Source organism: Electrophorus electricus, chromosome 10 (assembly GCF_013358815.1).
Source record: "Electrophorus electricus isolate fEleEle1 chromosome 10, fEleEle1.pri, whole genome shotgun sequence".
Lineage (NCBI taxonomy): Eukaryota > Metazoa > Chordata > Actinopteri > Gymnotiformes > Gymnotidae > Electrophorus > Electrophorus electricus.
Genome location: NC_049544.1, coordinates 18,367,609 through 18,385,760, shown reverse-complemented (window position 1 = coordinate 18,385,760; position 18,152 = coordinate 18,367,609). Strand labels below are relative to the sequence as shown.

The window sequence follows — 18,152 nt, the reverse complement described above, 5'->3', positions numbered from 1 at the left end:
GAAACTTTAAATTAGTCTTATTCAGGTCCTTTTTTGTTACTTAATATAAAAATATTTGTTACAGCTCTACCATTTACTCTAATATTGGCAAAAACTAAACTATGATCTGTAATTTTTTTTGTGCTGGAGTTTGCTAAAAAATGCTTTAGCTTCCAGTTTCTGTGATATTGTATGTATGTTGTATATGTATGTCATTCTGTGCAACCGTAGGCATAAACTTTGAAGTTTAATAGAATACTGCCATAATATGCACTATTGCGTTATTATATCTAGTTCTACTATTTGATCCGCAAACTGTAACCTATTATTGAATGGTAACAGGACTTGTTCGTTGAACTTTGATACTAGTAGAAAATGTTCCGTTGTATTGTTTTGTTTTTGGGTTTTTTCTTTTGTTTTGTTTTTTGGGAGGTAGCTCAATAATAGTAACAGTTAAAGGTTAAACCTGAACTAATAGCCCATGCTGCACAGGATACAAATCTCTACGTCCACTAACAGGAACAGGCCAATTATCAAGTAGGCTAATTAAATGCACAGTTACACGTAAACAACCATCTCGGCTAGGGCGGGTCATCAGCATGCCTTAGGCTACTGTCGCTTCCGCTGACAACTAACATGCTGACGTTGGCACTGCCTCGTTGGAGCTCGGAACACTCCTCCCCACAGCTATACGATAAATACATTTATAAAATTAACAATACACTTAGAAGGTGAAGTTCACAAGCTAGATAAAACTTATAAAACTTAAAATAGAAATCAAATATCACGTAAATTGGGCAACGTAGTTAGAGCAAATCTGCCTATTGTAGCCTATGCCTTTACGGATACAGGAACAACTTTCGTCAACCGGTGTTGGTAGATTACATTTGTTGTCCAGCTGTGTGTGTGATGGATGATGAAGTTGATATTGACTTAATAACCCAAGAGAAACTTCATATATAAATCCAAAAGTTTTAAGGGTGATATGTGGATAGCTTTTCTTATTTTTCGTGATATTAGAGGATAGTTAGGCCTACTATGAAATGCCGAAATTGCTAACATTATTTTCCGTTGATAGAATACCGTAGTGGACGTGTGTAATGTAGCTAGAGGTAGTCGAGATGATACAATCAGATTGAGTGCAGATTAAAAACTGTGTGATTGTTAGCATATGGGCGCGATTTGGAGAAGAACGTGGAAGTGTGTGTAGTCAAGATAAGTTACACGTGTAAAGTACAAGGGTCTCTCACGAACCTAGCTTCAGCATTTGGACTTCTAGACTTTTAGTCATATAGTTATAAGAAGTGGTCGGTGAAGCGCTGAGACACTCCCAACTGACTCCTTATTTTTCGGAATATTTTCAATTGTATAATAATTTCAGCTCATTTATAAAGAGCTCAAAGACTGCACCAGATATGACCTGTCTATTGATAGGAGTGCTCAAAAGGTAAGTTTTTTAAAACCAAAATCCAGTGTTTATATTATTTTGGGACATTGTCTGTTGGTAACATTGCAAAATAATACAACATCCTACGTCCAACTACAATAGTTGCATTACGAAGTAAATATTAAGTACGTGTTCATGTTTGCTGTGTTTGTGTTGTTGAACGATTGACGACAAAGACCTTCATTCATTCTTTCCCATTCTGGATGCATTTATTAGGATTCAGACGGTAAGGCTTGTTAGGTATTATGAGTATCGTATCGAACTGGAAGCACACTTCCTTTTTTTAACAAAAGCTAAAAAATAAATAAAATTTAGTCGAGTGAGTTATAACGGCGGTTATAAGCTTTTAACTAACTTTTGATTTGCACAGGTGAAGCTGTGGATTAGGCTACGTGAATATGCAAGCAGAAGTGAAAATAAGTGAAAAGATAGAAGCAGTAATGGACATCAGATAGGCGAACATTGAGATGAAGAATCCGTCTCTGCTATTAGGGTTTTTATCCTTGTTACTTGTCCTGGGTAAAAACTGCTGGGTGACCGTCCTTCTCACCATAACAGTAAACAAACTTACACATGCTCACGTACGCCCATTTTTGACAATATCAAATAATTTTCCTTTCTAAAACAAACAAGCTTTGGATAGGATAGATTCAATGGATGCTAGTATTTACTTTGCAGGCTTACCGTTCTGAAAACGCAAGGTTGGGAGAATATACTTGATTTAACTTAAGATTGAATGATAGAGTAACCATTACAACTTGACATTCATCCAGTTAAAGTGCCTAACATTTGCACGTCTGGCAATTTTTGTATCACTTTCATGGCATAAAAGAGTTGAATCTATGTTTATTCATATGTCATTTTGTTTATTACTGGGAGATAATAAATAAAAATAATTGAATGTAGCAAAGATGCAAAGTAGCAAGAGTGACTTCATTGTTTAAAGTTAAGGCAAAACCTCAATGTTAGGAAGCCATCTAACAGCTTTGTTCTCTGTGGAGCATGTTGCACAGTGATAGTTTCGTGTATATATAAAAATTTGTATGTAGCTTGCAACACTGTCCACTCTTCTTGCTGAGTGAGCCATGTTAGAATTCATTACACATTGACTTCTTCTTGCATTTTAATGTGACCATGCCTGCTGGATGGAGTCTCCTTTTGCTGGCCAGGCATCTAATATTGCAACGGGAGGATTAACCCAAGGAGAGTGGGGTGGAAAAGGGGAGTGATTGCGTGTGTACTTCCCTGATTGGCTTGCTCTTAAAGAGGTGTGTTTGGTTTCTGAGGAAATAGAGGGAGTAAAGCTAAACAGGTATTGTTGGGGGATCACTATTGTGAAATACTGATTAACTTATAACCTTATCTCTGTCCTTTGGTCTATCTATACTGACTACAGCTCCCGATTGTAAACAAGGCATATGTTAATTTAGAAATATACAACATATATGCCAGTGATTTGAATTAAACTTATTTTGCATATGCTTACAAGTGTTTACAGAAATAACCAGCAATTTGTTAAACACAAAACATATGGTTATAAAAATAAATAGCAGTGTCTTATCCATATGTCTAATTCAATTCAGACACATGTCCCTCTTTCCCTCAGTTACAAACACATCTGTTAATTTAGGACATTCTTTCTCAGTCCAGTAAGTAACAGAATGAGGAATCTAGGTAGGTCTTCAGTGAGCTTTGACATATGTACAGCCTTGGGGCTTAAAGAATGGAATGATAGTTATAAGAGACTCTTCTTTTTTGCTCAGGTTTTGTTCTTGTGGGTAAATGTCATTGGAGCTAGATACATGTTTTGAGTTTCAGTTGAGCAACTACTTTGTTCTGCTGTTTGTAAAGTTGGGCAAGAACTGTTCTTGGACTTGTGCCAACAAATATCTGAACAACCGTCTCTGAGCTTTACACATTCTCTAGTTTTGAGTCAACCTGCAAAAAGAAACATGCAGGCAAACAGGTTACAATTTATCCAAATAAGTTTTTTAGAAGTATTCCTTCTTAACAAATGTTAATTTGTTTGAGGGGGGCATTGATTCAGCACAGATGCCATATTCATTTGTATGTGAATAGTTGTAGTTCATTAAATGGCCATAAATTTCATAGGCTATATTGCACTGGTTCCTTTTATTCAAAGTCATGTGCCAGTAATCATTATCTTTTCTAGACTGATTGTGTCATTTTTCTGTGTTTCTGTAGTAATAATGTATTAGTATTTTGACATGTCTCTTTATTAGCTGAAACTAAACAGTGTATGTTAATGGAAGTAAGTTGTTCATCTGTCCAGTTTTTATTTTAAGATGAATTAGATTGGTTAACATTCTGGGCAAATGTTGTATGACATGTCTCCAGAGTATATACTTTGCTTATGTTTTATGTACTACATCCAGATATCAAGAGTTGGATTTATTAAAGACACCTTTACCCAGCACTAATATGTATTTGTTTTTTTATTTGAAGGTGGGATGCCTTTAGCACAGCTGCGGTGTGTATTCGCTCCATGTCTACTTTCCCCTCACTCCCTACTGCTGTGGCAGAGTTTGTCTCTAATGCTGTGGCAGAATGTGAGCCTGCCAAAGTACATGTGGTGACTGGCACACCTGAAGAAACAGCAGACATTTTGGCTGGCCTGGAAAAGGAAGGCATGGTGAAAAAATTGCCCAAATATGTAAACTGGTGAGCAATACAGGCACATTTACTTCACTTTAAGTCTAACATCGCTGTTGCAGTCATTGTGCTTACAGAACATATTCTGAGTCCCTATGTATGTTGCAGCCCCTAGGTGTCTTTATAGACTCAAATATTTATAATATTAGCAAATTAATCAAACAAGGAAAGAGCCAGTATGAAAAATTGAGCTAATGCCAACAATCAGCAATACATATGTGTGTTAGCTTTAAAGTATAACTAATGGAAAACAGGTTTAGCTGCTTTACTATAATAGATTATGTGCTCTAAGCCTTAAAGGTTATGTCTCTGACAGTTGGTAAATTTACTGTGGTGTGTGGATTGCAGTTCTTGGGATATCAAATCTAGAAGTACTTTGAAGCTATGCATAAAAATGCCTTGGGGAAAAGTTATTTATAGGAAACATTTTTTACCATATTAATTGAATGAACAAATGACAGTAAAGAAAATCATGCGTTAATCATGTATTAATTGTGTGTCTTATATGTAGCTGGCTGGCCCGTACAGATCCTAAAGATGTGGCACGTGTGGAGAGTAAGACGGTGATAGTGACGAGGCAACAGAGGGACACAGTTCCCATTCCATGCAATGGTGCCAAGAGCCAGCTTGGAAACTGGATGAGTGAGACTGATTTCCAGAAAGCAAAAGAGGAACGCTTTCCTGCCACCATGACTGGTTTGTGTTTGTGTGTGCGTGTATTAGGGGTTGGTTGGGGGATGGAGGTTAGATTCTGTATATGCAGGCCATATTGCCTGATATAGGAGCAGAAATTAGTAAAACATTATAGTGGTTTATGCTTATTTAATTAAGTCTTTGTATTTGAATTATTAAGTCTTGAGCTAATGAACAATATCATCCTTTCCCAAGTAACCGAGTGGACACTGTGGTAAGTTTAAAAAATAGATTGCCTATAATGAACAATAGAATTACTGCCACCCTCAATTATGATGAGCTGTAAAAAAGAATTTCAGTGTTCTGTTTTCTTTGCTCAGCAACATATAATTATGGTGCATAAGGCTGCTAGAGCAAGGAAATTAAAGGAAGTAATTGGGCATACACTGCCAAGCTTTTGATAGTATGTGGTAGAAGGTATCACACATGCCATATAATACACGCAGTAGTATTAAAAGGCATCGGTATATTATATTAACAGGTTGCCTCACCTAGCTTGTGGACACAGCTAGAACTTGATTGATTTGACACATCACTGAGGCACTTAGGCACAAAGATGTAAACAGTGCCACAATAAGATAACTGCATAAAGTAACTACCTAGGCAACCATTTCTATGATCATGTTGAAAACTTCACATCCTGAAATTTTGTAAACTAGAAATTTTGCAAACATTCACAAGGAAAATGAATTGTTGTCGGTTGGAGAGATAAGAAGTGAGCCAATAGACTACAGTGCCTATGATTCCTATAGAAAACTACAGAAATGGTCTCAGTTTCTGAGCTGAGATTGAGGACAATTGTGAAAAGACCAGAGTCAGCAACATAGAGGGGAAACATCAGTGATTTTAACCAGGGCATGCATTCATATGAGTGGGACAAAGGCAAATTAACAGTACTCATCTTGATGTCTGATCCATAGGAGATTCTAACACCACAACCTCTACAAGTGGTGTGTGGATTACAGATATATGAGAAACCAGATGCAGTTGCTTGACTAAGGTGGATGAAGTTGCTTGACTAAAGTCATTGGATTGTCACATCACAGTCAAATGAATGAGTCAGACAAATTCATGAGAAAAGTTCTACTCAGAGAATGGACACTGAGCAGTGCAGATTAACTGTAGTTGTAAAATCGAGTGCAAATGGAGGTACAGGATGAAGCATATTCTTGTTGGTACCAGAGGGTCAGTGGCCAGAATGTTTTTCATATGTTGGGAAGAGGAGATCGATGGAATTGTGGTTGGAGTTTTAGAAACAGATATAGTGAAAACCTTTAGGAAGCAGTGTGTATCCCTGTGCAGATTGCAAGTGTATAATCTCCAAGTCTTTGCAGGCACAGCAAGTACTGCTGTGACTGATAAAACAAACAAGCAAGCACACCAAACTAATTTACCATGACACATTACCAGAAATCCATTGTTCATCCAGAAACCAAGCAGCAGATCCCAGGAGAAACATCAATTTCAGTGCAGAAGGGTGCAATCCTAGTAACAGCAGAATACTGCACCACGCCCTCAAACCCAAGTGGTGTTATGACCAAAAGTATGTATGTTTTCCAGAAAATATGGAGTTTTCCAGAAAGTATCACAGTAATCTAAGTAGAATTGTGGGATAAAATTTTATTGTCACATAAGACACAATTTTGCTTTCAAAAAAATATGTGGCGCAAACCTAACACTGCCCATTGCTCACCAAACACCATCCCAACAATGAAGCATGGAGAGAGCGGCATGTTGTGTGGGATGCTTTTCCTGAGTGGGTACTGTGCAGCTTGTTAAATCTGAAGGATAGATGGTACAGAAAAACATGGAGATGCTGTAAAATGACCTGTGTCAGTCTTCTAAAAAACTAAAGGTTGGAAGACATTTAACTTTCCATCAGTATAAATGTCCCATTATGTTATTATAGTATTTTTGTGTGAGGAGCTTTGTTTTCCAATAGAGAGTATAGGGTCATGTGGTATTATGGCTTGCTGCACCTTTAATGGGGTCTTTTGCCCTTTCAGCATGATGGTGAAATGAAACATATTGAAACACAATTAGGACCTATGTCTTAACATTACTGAGGGTCTGCAGGATTACTTGGACAGGGAACAGAGCAAAAAACACCCAATGTTAAAACAAAAGGCTTGGAATGTTTTCTGCATATTTTGGTTAAAGCAAATAAATATTTACTTTATATGAGTATAAAAAGATCTAAACATAATTGTATTGGGGTACCTATCTGTATTGTCCATATTTTATTTATCTATTTTATCCTGAAAACTTAGTATTTTGCACTGTAGTATTTTAACTAATTAACTAAACTAAGATTGTTTTATTAAATTCTATTTTGGAGGTCCACTGTGTATTCATATAAAGTAGTACATTAATCCAACACACAGTTCCTTGAAGGGTAAACAGTCTGATGCAATTTTGCTTTTATATGCTTCAATATGAAATGTATTAAATGCTTTTCAGCAATGAGTGTTAAGAGCTTGCACCTTAGTTAAATCAGTCAAGAAAAACCAAATGATAACATGTCTGCCAATGCTTCTTTTCTTTCCTGGTCTCCTTATAGGTCGAACAATGTATGTTATCCCTTTCAGTATGGGTCCAGTCAACTCCTCTTTGGCTAAATTTGGTGTTCAGCTCACGGACTCTCCATACGTGGTAGCCAGTATGGGGATTATGACTCGTACAGGCACGCCCGTGATGGAAAAACTGGAACAGGGTGTAGAGTTTGTTCGTTGCCAACACTCAGTGGGCAGACCTTTGCCACTTAAAGGTATTTATTACAACATTATATATCTACTCAACTAGGACTGCAAGTATTATTTAAACCAGTTAGTCATGATGTTAAAAAAAGCATTTATATTTTAATCCTCTATGATGAAACAATTTTAAATAACATGTCATTTTAAGTAACATTTTAAGTAACAGAAGTCTTCATTAGTTTGTATTATTTTAAACTGAGAAGTAAATATTTACAAGTATATGTGACTTTAAACTGTGAAACATTCATCAGTTCTCCTCCTTAATGGATTAGCATATTATTCACAGCATCACTTGCTTTAATTCACTTGTTGGAAAATTCCAAATTATTAGTTATTTGTTTGTGACCATCAGTTAACAGCAAACTGGTGGTATCTCTATAGAGAGGAGAGAAGTATGTTGTCTGTAAAAAGGTATAGGTAGTTGTAACAATCATTGTTTGAATTCCTGAACTCAAAGAACCCAATTATGCAGAAACCATGTCATAGCTGGTTTTCCCTGATTATTTTGTATATAGAATGTGGACTGTACTGGTATAATTGCTTATCTATTAGTCTCTTATTTGTTGGTCTTTTATATATATTGCCCGGTATCAACCAGAGGAGTATTGGCTCTGGCTTGCTCTTTTGGGGGCTTGGACCTGGACATATGTCAAACTGTTGTATGCAGCAGTTGTAAAAGCGCTATATAAAAAACTTTGGTTGATTATTTATTTTTTGGTGAGACTAATACATTAATAACCATTTATACCAGTGCTGTTCATGTGTTATATGTAGTAGAAATTATATTGGATTCAGCACATTCTTTGTAACACAAACATTGTTATTTCCCTGATCCCTCCCCCCCACCCCCCAAATGTATGTCCCAAAAGTATTGGATTCATTGCAAAATGTTATTTAAAAAAATATATATATATCTTTTTTTTATTACTTTTGCACAGGAGACACATGGCAAACCATGTGTGAATGTTTGAAATTATGAAAATGTTGCTTTTTCTGATTGTCTGAACAAAGAATCAGTAAAACAAGCAAAAAAACTAACATATTAAAAATATTTTTAAACTAATTTGGGTAAATTCCAAGTCTGATGTCTATTCTTTTCCATCCTATGTCCCAGCTCCATTGGTGAATCAGTGGCCTTGTAATCCAGAGAAAGTGCTGATCTCGCATCTCCCAGACACCAGGCAGATCCTGTCATTTGGAAGTGGCTATGGAGGCAATTCACTCCTTGGAAAGAAGTGTTTTGCCCTCCGTATTGCCTCTCGCATTGCCAAAGATGAAGGATGGCTGGCTGAACACATGCTGGTTAGAGTAACCATTGTTCCTTCATACATTTAGCTTTGGATAAAAGCAGCTTACAATTTACACTGACTACAGTTTGAGCAACTGCAGGTTAAGGGCCTTGCTGTGGGGCTCAACAGTGGAAGGTTGGTGATAGTGGGGCTTGAACCAACAACTTCTGAATTACTAGTCCTATATGCAGCTACTCAGCTATATACATATACTATGCTAAAACAGTTTTCCAATACACCTAAGATTAATTTATGAACAAAGAAATTATTTCTGTGTCTATAAGTTATATTAACCTGTATGTTTGACTGTAAATATTTAATCTTCTTGCTTTTTCACTCTCAGATTCTGGGAATCACAAATCCTCAGGGTGTTAAACGGTATGTTGCAGCAGCTTTTCCAAGTGCTTGTGGAAAAACCAACTTGGCCATGATGAAGCCAGCGCTGCCAGGATGGAAGGTGGAATGTGTGGGAGATGATATTGCTTGGATGAAATTTGACAGTCAGGGTAAGAGAGAGAATTTATAGAGGTCATAGAAAGCTCCTGATATGTTAGTAATGATTCTGCAGTTTTCATGTTCGTATTGCTCCTATTGCTAGAAAGTTCACAACATGCCCAAAGAGATGATGTGTTGTAAATAATGAATTACCATAATAAAAATTTAGTACTGGGGATTTTGCACCCACCCCAGGAAAAACAAAGTTATATTTTGCTAAAATAATTCTAATATGGTGTGGAATGTGATAATAGGCTGAAATTGAAGTAATAGTTAAGGCATTTATTATTCAAACTAAACATGCCCTCTGATTTGAATAATATAAAGATCACTTTCTATTCCAAACACCTTATGATTAATTTTGAGTTTTTCAATTAGCCATCAAAAAAAGAAGCACACATATATTCAAAATTTTATTGTCCATCAGTGGGTGGAGTCTAGATGTTTTTGCTCTACACAGGAAGTTTCAGTTAGACTCTCAATTTTCCTAATATAAGACAACTGCATGAGGGACTTCTGGTATTATATATAACCTACATTCCTGTCTGCTCTAAAACAGAGTGGGATATATATTTATTTTATAGGTAAACTCAGAGCCATTAACCCAGAGAATGGGTTCTTTGGTGTTGCACCTGGCACTTCCCTGAAGACAAACCCTCATGCAATGGACACCATTTCTAAGAATACCATATTCACAAATGTTGGTGAGACTAGTGATGGTGGGGTTTGGTGGGAGGGTCTTGAACCCCCTTCAACTGGCATCACTCTAACAGACTGGCATGGAAAGTCTTGGAAACCTGGTAAGATTAATGGTTAATGAAGTCACAATAAAACACAAGAGGCATAACTGTGTAATCCTATCTCATCTCATCTCATTCAGATAAAATCAAGTACCGGCATGTCTATATAATTAGATTCTTTCTGTTCAGGTGCTGCTACACCATGTGCACACCCCAATTCCAGGTTCTGTGCCCCTGCGAGCCAGTGTCCGATCATTGATCCTCTGTGGGAGAGTGATGAGGGAGTGCCCATTGATGCCATTATATTTGGTGGGAGGAGACCAGAGGGTGATTACCTGAAACTGAGCTACCTTTTTTCTTTTTCTTATGGCAAAATACTATTGCATCATCTCCTCATTTCGTAAAATGTTCTTATTTCAAAACAATTTGAAAAAAAAATTATAAGGATAAGTGAACAGGGTACAAATTCTTGTGAGAGACCTAAGAAAAGCCAATTGCTCTGGCCCAGTTCACTCCACTGTTAAGATAAATAATACTCTCAACATTGTTAAGATAAACAAACTTCTTGTTTCTTAGGCGTGCCTCTGGTATATGAGACATTTAACTGGCGTCATGGAGTATTTGTGGGGGCTGCGATGAGATCTGAAGCTACAGCAGCTGCTGAACATAAAGGTATTTCTACCTTTAGCAACTGCCACATTATTATTATAATTTATTATAATAATTATTATAATAACATTAATGAAAAATATAAAAACACTTAACACATTTTACATTTTAGCTCCAAACATATTAAAGAATGTGTGTAATAATTAAAAGAACTGGAACATGCAGAAAAATACAAACTACAATAAGGTATTTATTAGGAAATATAACATGGGAATTACATTCTATCAATACATGTGTAAGAATGAGACCACCCAGACAAAATGTGTTGCCAAAGTTATTCTTAGCATTCAAACTTTCAAAGTCTGGAGGAATATAGTACAAAGCAATTTTCCCTTTCCCTAAAGTTTTGTGGTATCCATGCACAATCAGACAGAACCTGTGATAACAGTAGCCTAGCAATCACACCTTACCACAAACAACTTTAGGAAAAGTAGTTCCATCTGTGAAAAACAAAATCTACAGATTTGTATGTACAAGTACTTTTGACAACAGAATTCATAAAAGTGTAATAAAGACAGCAGGACTGGCCTCAAAGGTGGGTCTTCAGGTGGCTGGCCAAAGACCTAGCTCCCTGGCATGGCAGCCTTAAAATACACTTTACTTTCCTGTGTGATGGTCTCTTTCATGCTTCTTTCTCGCTCAGCGCATGGCTGTCTCTATCGCACTCCTTTGGCAAGTACACACACTTCACATGTTCTGTTTGCCCTCACGAATCCACCCCGAATTTAGTGTCACACCCATACTTCAAGGTACATACTGGCCTTCACATCATTCAAACACCACAGTCTGACCATGCCTACACTTCCTATGGCCTTACAACACTATTCCACTTATGATATCATTTGCTGTTAGGGCAGAGAGCAAAAAATATTTTACTCTCCTAGAGATGTGTTACTAGGATATCATGTTTGGGTGGGCATTTTGATTATTTGGGTGAGCAACAACAAAAATATTGCTTTACCTATATAGGGTAATAAACAAGGAAATATTTGTAACTTACCATTACAAAAAAGAAAAAAAAAATTTTGGATTTTTATGATGAGCAACTGCATGATGAAGTAGAGAGAGAAACTTGTGAGCAAATTCTTGTGATATATAAATGTTTATTGATGGCTCTTAGGGCTCTATTATTTATTTTAAACTGTAGTGCCTGCCTACAAAGCCAAAAATAGACCAACCCCTCCTACCTGAAAGCACTAGTTTCATCCACACCATATCTTGAACCCTTCATACTGAACCACCATCCCTGAAGGGATAGGAGAGACTCCTTCCTGCACTATCACCAAGGTGGTGGGATGAAATTACACTTTCCCATCCATACGTAGTCCCTTGCTGTTAAAATGTAGACTGAAGACCCATGTCCTAAAAAGGTACTTAAAAAAATACCAAAGCACTTCAAAATCACTTGTATGATCAGTAATCCAGCATAGACTTAAATATATAAAACTGAAGAAGATTCCAAGTGAGTAACAAAATTGCAGTGAAGTACACAAGATTTCCAGGGGGAAAGAAGAAACCTTCATTTCACAGGGATTAATTTAGGAAACTGAAAGAAAAAGAACTGATTCATACAATCTGAATTTTAGAATACCATGGAATAAATGTTTTAAACATCTACTTTTCTAATATAAACTGATTTCATCAGAAGTACATTGTTTGCACAGTTGATGAAGGAGCTCTGTCCAAAAATTTGTCTAGAAATGTTCAGTGCAATTTTGACTACCTTTTATATATATGTATCTCCAGACAGCAAACGAGTCATTGGGATTAGTAGGAGTTTGGTGCATCACTGTATTTTTGCTGTTCTTAGGATTGAACTGAGACTGATGTCATTCCTTTGATCTGTTAGAACCACTCCTCCATCTCAGTGCCCCTGTCACCACTGGGACAAAGTTGTGTTAACCTTCCACACTTTCTGTTCCCACTTACAGCCTCTGGTATTTTTTGAACTTCCATTACTTCCTTTAGTTATTTCCATCACTTGGAGCTGCCACATCTATTACCACTGCTGTTTTCTGCAACTTAGTTTGCAATGTCTGGCTGGTTCACTACTACTTTCTCATCTGTCTGGATTTGGAAGTCCCACAGGATCTTATCCTTGTTGTTTTTGACAACTCTGTGGTTCCTCCCATTTGGACCTGAGGTAGTCCAGTTCATATGCCTTGCATTTGTTCCCATATTATGATTTCTGCTACTTGGTTGCATCTCTCAGTGTATGTTTTCCCTGCCAGTTTCTTGCATTCTGCTACTAGGTGCTGAGGCACCTTTGTCTCAGAGGCACCTTTGCATCTTGGGTTTTCTCTGGTGTGACACACCACTGCTTATTTATTTGTAACATTTATATAGCACCTTTACCGTTACCAAGGTTCCTTTGCTCGAACTTGTACTTAGTGCTTGATCTTGTGCTGCTATTATTTAATCAAAATATTAATTATTTAGATATTACAAAACACAAAAGACTGCCCATACCTGGATTGAGATGCATCACTGAGTTAGTATAGCATTGCCAATAGAATTTAATAGTGGAATACTGACTTTCTTTATTCCCTTTGGATTTACAGTAGTGCCTCTTTTATGTAGACATAGATTACCCCTCTTTTTCTAAACATTTTTTTTTTGCCTTCTGAAAGATCATAGATGAAATTATAGAGCTGGTGATGTAGGTAATTTTTGCATTCATTTTTCTATAATGTTTTCTAGCTAGCAGTTTAGTGCAAACATGCTAAAAGGATTCTTCTCTTGTTAAAAAATGGGTGAAGGATCCACTTTTCAGAAAATGTATTGCTTACCAATTATTGTTACTCCCCATTACAAAGTGTAATGGGATTATTTTACTGCTTAATTTTTTACTGCTTTTACTGCTTAAATACTGGAAACAGTATTCACACAGAAATCACACTACTCACTATTCACATTTATAAATTAGTATCTAAAACAGTTACTATCTAAATATCTGAACCAAATCTGAACCAATTATAAAATATTAAAATGAACCAATATTCTTTTGGTACACCAAATACAGTTATAACTAAGTAAATGAAATAAGTTGATTAACTGAAACTCTAATACTTATTGTCTGGTATCGTTTATTATTGCACTTATTGTTATCTGATACAGAGTTTATGCTTATTTTGCATTCAGTATCAGCTATATTTCAGCAGGATTGTAGTTCAATGGTATCTTGAACTCTAACCTATTGTACTGGATATGATATATTCTATGCGTATATGATAAAGCCGCTCTGGATAAAAGCGTCAGCTAAACGCCAGCAATGTAAATGTAAAATGTAAATATAAGGCACATTGTATAAATGCCATGTGATTGTAGTTGTGGATTTGTAACATTTTGTCTGATTGTATGTTTTGACAGTTTGCTTGTCAAATTTACAACAGTGGAAATTATTTCTGACTACAAGACTACAGTAACTATGTTATTTTGTATTGCATAATACCCTAAACTGGTCAACCATGCTTTAGGCCCCCACTGTTTTGTGTTTTCGGTTTCCTGATTCTGTCTCAAGGAGACCTGGTGACCTCAATCCTGCAGGAGGCAGCACATGAGATATTTTTGTTTGTAGTTGAAATTGACAATCTAGAAGTAACTTGGTGTTCTGTTGCAGTAGGAGTATCTCTTTAATGATCATCTAAGGCTTCCCAACCCTTGATTAATCATTATTCAATCAATTCTTCTATAAATGTTTATATACCTTTTAAAAAATTATTAAAAACACATAAAAAATGAAATTTATTGTAAAATAAGTAATATCATTACAATTTCAAAAGTTTTAATACAAAAACAGAACTTTCACTGTTGATGCTGATGTGACTTCCAAAAAGAGGAATAGGGTTATTGTGAACATATTAGGAATATGATTTATATTACTTTATGATTACAAATATTTTATTAATAATGATAATGATTAATAAGATGGGGTTTTCAACCTGAGAGGATTCAGGACCTGGGGGGTGTAAGATAATGAGATTTTTAGATTAAGCACTCAACACTCACATGAAAATATTTAAACACCAGTAAATATATTCTGTGCTTAAATCTTGAGCAGAAACATTTGATTATTGCCGCAAGTTCTAATAACACAAACAGGAGGGGTGTGCTGGTTCAAATAACTTGAAAACCACTGAGCTATAGTATATTTTGTTATTTTATCAAGCAATAACTGAAATGTTTTGTAGTGATCTGTTTTCTTTTTGTTTTGTTTGATTCTTCATTACTCCAGGTAAAGTGGTCATGCATGACCCCTTTGCTATGCGTCCTTTCTTTGGCTACAACTTTGGTGACTACCTGGCCCACTGGCTGAGCATGGAGACAAGGAACAGACCCACCCAGCTCCCAAAGATTTTCCATGTCAACTGGTTCAGGAAAGATCCACAGACCAATTCCTTCCTGTGGCCTGGTTTTGGAGAGAATGCTAGAGTACTTGAATGGATCTTCCACCGCTGTGGACGCACTAGTGAGGATGAAGGTGCCAAAAAGAGTATTATAGGATGGTTGCCTCAAGAGGGTGCCATCAATACACAAGGCCTGAGCAAGAAAGTAGATATGGGTGCCCTTTTTGATTTGCCTAAATCTTTTTGGCAGAAAGAAGCCCAAGAGCTACGAGCTTACTTCTCCCAACAAGTGGGGGCTGACTTACCTGAACAGGTGGAGAGAGAGCTGAGAGCATTAGAGGAGAGAGTGAGGGATTGAGAGAAAAACAATATGGTTGATGACATGTCAAAAGTTTAGTGAGGTGTGGGGTTAGTGGGAGAAAAATAAAGTTTTTTAAACAACAATCATTAGTCTTGTAATAAAAAAAAAGTCTTGTAACAAAACTTCAGGCATGGTGTCTGGTACTTTTGTAACTAAGCACTAGCAAAAAATTTCAATGTGGACTTGGTGGCTTCTAGTAAACTTAAAAACACTATGGGAAGTTTACAAACTACAGTCCAAGACTTAATCTTTGATTGTGCTTTGTTGAATTTACTTTACAAACAATAAAGGACACCTAAAAGGCTTTTACTTGAAGGACCAAATAGATTAGGTGTGTTATTAAAATAAATGAAATGTCAATATTTTATCTTTTATGTCCAAATAAATCACTTAAAATATATCCATTTGGAATTATTGTGATTGTATGCCTATTACACAGTAAATGTTTTTGGAGTTTTTTGTTTGTTTTTAACAATTGGCAGAGAAATTTAATAGAGGCTTACTTCACCAGTTTTGTGAAGTAAGATGCTGAATGCTGCTTAACAATGTAAAATAACCAAAAGCACCTCTGTCCATTAATGGAGTTCCGATGAAATACAGAGTAGTCTTTATTAAGAATTGGCATTGGAAATTTGTTCTTACTATATTGTGGAAGAAATTCATATATAATGAGTTAAATATGTATAGATTGATTTTAACATGCACTGTCTTAGTTTGTGAATTGTTTTTAAATGTGCCAGTAAGCAGAAACTTCTTTTCAGAACTTGAAAATCACCCTGAAGATGTTTGCAGGTGTTTGTCCTTGATACAGAACAAAAGTGTTACTGTTAATGAAGCTACGTGCCAGTAGAGCAGATTAAACCAGTTAGATTCAGGATGTTTGGAAAACTACACAGGATGTTTGGAAAACTGCATGCTCAAGCAATGCTTACAAGGGGTGATGATTCAAGATGATTTTGAGGAGTGTTAAGGACTATTTCAAAAGTATAGTGTATGTTTCAAGTAACTTATGAATATGGATTGGCAAGATTTTGTAATTTGCAGGAAAAGGAAATGTGACAAGGGACAACAAAGTGAAGACAGCAAGTAAAAATAGACTCATTCTCATTCTCTGTTAATGTCACTAAGGCCTAATGTCATTTGCTTGCCCCTTGTTCCTACCACATAGCCATACCCCTTCATTGTTGTTTTTCAGAGGCACTCTCCAAATGGGGAGTTATGAGGAATTTCACAGAAAGCCTTGCAAATAATGGCAATATGGTTGTGTAAGCTAGCAAAGAAATATATTTCCTAAGTATTTTCTCTATTAATACAGGTATGAAAATTATGATAACCGCTGTATTCTCTTTATTAGTTTATTGGTATTTTATACTGTACTGTGACGGTGATGGCACAGAGGAAGCGAGACTCAAGGGAAGGTTAAGAGAATCTTTATGCCCCATCACTGCTTGACACAAGTATACTCAAAAAGCTGATAAGGCAGCAGTAACAAATCAAAGCATTAGAAAAACACAACAGTGAAGAATGCTTGAGACCAGGCATTGACCACAGCTCGTAGGCACAAGAGAACTGGCAATGCGCAGCACGGATGTCAGGTAGCTGAGGGTTTAAATAGCAGGAGAAACAAAAGAGCACAAACGAGCAGGTGTGTGTAATAAATAATAATCGGGAGATTGGGATTGGAGCAGGTTGTGTGTGTGTGTGTGTGTGTGTGTGTGTGTGTGTGTGTGTGTGTGAGAGAGAGAGAGAGAGAGAGAGAGAGAGAGAGTGAATGAGTAAGTGGATGTGTCCCTTCTGCTGGATCTCCAGTAAGATTCTCTTGCACAGTTAGTGCAGGGTTTTAGATTTAAAACCTTGATGCTCACCTACAAAGCCAAAAATGGACCAGCCTCTCCATACTTGATGTCAATGATCAAAGCCCAATCTGTACCTCGAGTACTTCAAACCTCAAGTACGGCTTGACTTGAAACACCATGCTTCAAGTCTCACAGAAAATAAGCATCAAGACTAGTCTGTCCTATCACCCAGATGGTGGCATAAACGTCCACTGGCTGTCTGTTTTGTACTTCTAGATACCAGCATTTCAACAGTATTCTAGTTCAGTGGTATCTTGAACTCTAACCTACACATCACGTCATATACTATTGCAAATTTTGTCCATATGACATTTATAAGAGCATTTATCTGCTAAATACTGACAATGTAAAAAATAAATAAATAAAAAATTTAAAAAAGAAAAAAGAAAAGAAAATGTAAATCATTTTGAATTTTCTATTGCATTAAAATGGTAGTTGGCCAAATGCAAGACATGCTGACAAAAGATCACTCAAATGTTACTTGCACTGCGTACCAGCAAGAGAAATTAAAACAAATGAAGCTACTGGACAGCTTATGTAGCCTACCTAGATTGTTTGTGCATGTAAATAAGTTTTTGGTCACTTTTAAATTTACTGACATTGGGAAACAGCAGCCCTAAGGTCACAAAATTTGATGGTCACAGATTTCAGTGTAATACTGAGTGTCAAACATTTTTCTCCAAGATATCACTGTGCAACTGATACTTTGAGAAGCCAGTAGTTAGCAGCATGGAATAACACGCAACTATAATGCCTATAATAATCAGCAACATGGCAAAATGAAAACTAAATATGTGGAACTCAAAAGAAGAAAATTTTGTGGAATTGTGGCAACAGAGGGAATATCT

The 18,152-nt window shown here is 36.4% G+C and overlaps 1 protein-coding gene across 1 annotated transcript; it reads left to right on the top strand.

Annotated features, from left to right (window-relative positions):
* The first annotated feature begins 631 nt into the window (after positions 1–631).
* On the top strand, positions 632–16,721 carry pck2 (phosphoenolpyruvate carboxykinase 2 (mitochondrial)). The gene is made up of 10 exons (XM_027005601.2): positions 632–1,426; positions 3,893–4,108; positions 4,611–4,795; positions 7,353–7,559; positions 8,663–8,850; positions 9,181–9,343; positions 9,917–10,132; positions 10,262–10,399; positions 10,649–10,744; positions 14,976–16,721. The coding sequence occupies exons 1-10, from the start codon at positions 1,395–1,397 to the stop codon at positions 15,443–15,445; spliced, it is 1,911 nt and encodes a 636-aa protein (XP_026861402.1). The 5' UTR covers positions 632–1,394; the 3' UTR covers positions 15,446–16,721.
* The last annotated feature ends 1,431 nt before the right edge of the window (positions 16,722–18,152 follow it).